This window comes from Volvox carteri (assembly GCF_000143455.1).
Source record: "Volvox carteri f. nagariensis unplaced genomic scaffold VOLCAscaffold_11, whole genome shotgun sequence".
Lineage (NCBI taxonomy): Eukaryota > Viridiplantae > Chlorophyta > Chlorophyceae > Chlamydomonadales > Volvocaceae > Volvox > Volvox carteri.
Genome location: NW_003307554.1, coordinates 414,429 through 416,170, shown reverse-complemented (window position 1 = coordinate 416,170; position 1,742 = coordinate 414,429). Strand labels below are relative to the sequence as shown.

General features: G+C 60.8%; 1 protein-coding gene across 1 annotated transcript in view; it reads right to left on the bottom strand.

Moving 5' to 3' along the window:
- Window positions 1-1,518: 1,518 nt before the first annotated feature.
- VOLCADRAFT_89032 (uncharacterized protein) overlaps window positions 1,519-1,742 on the bottom strand; it is a gene marked incomplete at both ends in the record, with an annotated part of 36,384 nt that continues 36,160 nt past the window's right edge. Inside the window, one exon of the mRNA XM_002948633.1 lies at window positions 1,519-1,627. Coding sequence (XP_002948679.1) covers window positions 1,519-1,627 — 109 coding nt within the window. The remainder of the gene's footprint in view (window positions 1,628-1,742) is intronic.

The following is a 1,742-nucleotide window of genomic DNA, read 5'->3' as shown; positions in this document are numbered from 1 at the left end:
TTCAGCTAGGAGACCGTTTTGCCGAGAGCAGCTCTTGGTTGAGCAAAACAGGCCGACAGGATGGCTTCAAGAAGTCTGCAAGCATACGAAAGTCGCCGGATTTAGACTCGTGGACTGACCCGGAGTCTCCGGACAGCGCGGAAAGATACCTACCAACAGAACAGATACCCAACGTGTGAATGCGTAAAGGACAAAGAGCAAAACAGGCCGACAGGATGGCTTCAAGAAGTCTGCAAGCATACGAAAGTCGAAGTCAAGACTCGTGGACTGACCCGGAGTCTTCGGACGCGCGGACAGGCTACAGCTACATCATAAAGCCGCTGCGGCGGTCCGCTAAGTGCGGCACAAATGCATGACAAGCGGCTGCGGAAGGCAGTGCGCGTAGGAAGCCCGCCGCGGCGGCACGCCGAAATTAAGGCGTTGACTTAGGAGCATATAGACAGCGACCGCGGAAGGCGGGGCGCTTGTAGAAAAGCCGCTGCGGCGGTCCGCTAAGTGCGGCACAAATGCATGACAAGCGGCTGCGGAAGGCAGTGCGCGTAGGAAGCCCGCCGCGGCGGCACGCCGAAATTAAGGCGTTGACTTAGGAGCATATAGACAGCGACCGCGGAAGGCGGGGCGCTTGTAGAAAAGCCGCTGCGGCGGTCCGCTAAGTGCGGCACAAATGCATGACAAGCGGCTGCGGAAGGCAGTGCGCGTAGGAAGCCTGCCGCGGCGGCACGCCGAAATTAAGGCGTTGACTTAGGAGCATATAGACAGCGACCGCGGAAGGCGGGGCGCTTGTAGAAAAGCCGCTGCGGCGGTCCGCTAAGTGCGGCACAAATGCATGACAAGCGGCTGCGGAAGGCAGTGCGCGTAGGAAGCCCGCCGCGGCGGCACGCCGAAATTAAGGCGTTGATTTAGGAGCATATAGACAGCGACCGCGGAAGGCGGGGCGCTCGTAGAAAAGCCGCTGCGGCGGTCCGCTAAGTGCGGCACAACTGCATGACAAGTGACTGCGGAAGGCAGTGCGCGTAGGAAGCCCGCCGCGGCGGCACGCCGAAATTAAGGCGTTGACTTAGGAGCATATAGACAGCGACCGCGGAAGGCGGGGTGCTTGTAGAAAAGCCGCTGCGGCGGTCCGCTAAGTGCGGCACAAATGCATGACAAGCGGCTGCGGAAGGCAGTGCGCGTAGGAAGCCCGCCGCGGCGGCACGTCGAAATTAAGGCGTTGACTTAGGAGCATGTAGACAGCGACCGCGGAAGGCGGGGCGCTTGTAGAAAAGCCGCTGCGGCGGTCCGCTAAGTGCGGCACAAATGCATGACAAGCGGCTGCGGAAGGCAGTGCGCGTAGGAAGCCCGCCGCGGCGGCACGTCGAAATTAAGGCGTTGATTTAGGAGCATATAGACAGCGACCGCGGAAGGCGGGGCGCTTGTAGAAAAGCCGCTGTGGCGGTCCGCTAAGTGCGGCACAAATGCATGACAAGCGGCTGCGGAAGGCAGTGCGCGTAGGAAGCCCGCCGCGGCGGCACGCCGAAATTAAGGCGTTGATTTAGGAGCATATAGACAGCGACCGCGGAAGGCGGGGCGCTTGTAGAAAAGCCGCTGCGGCGGTCCGCTAAGTGCGGCACAAATGCATGACAAGCGGCTGCGGAAGGCAGTGCGCGTAGGAAGCCCGCCGCGGCGGCACGCCGAAATTAAGGCGTTGACTTACAAGCATATAGACAGCGACCGCGGAAGGCGGGGTGCTTGTAGAAAATCCG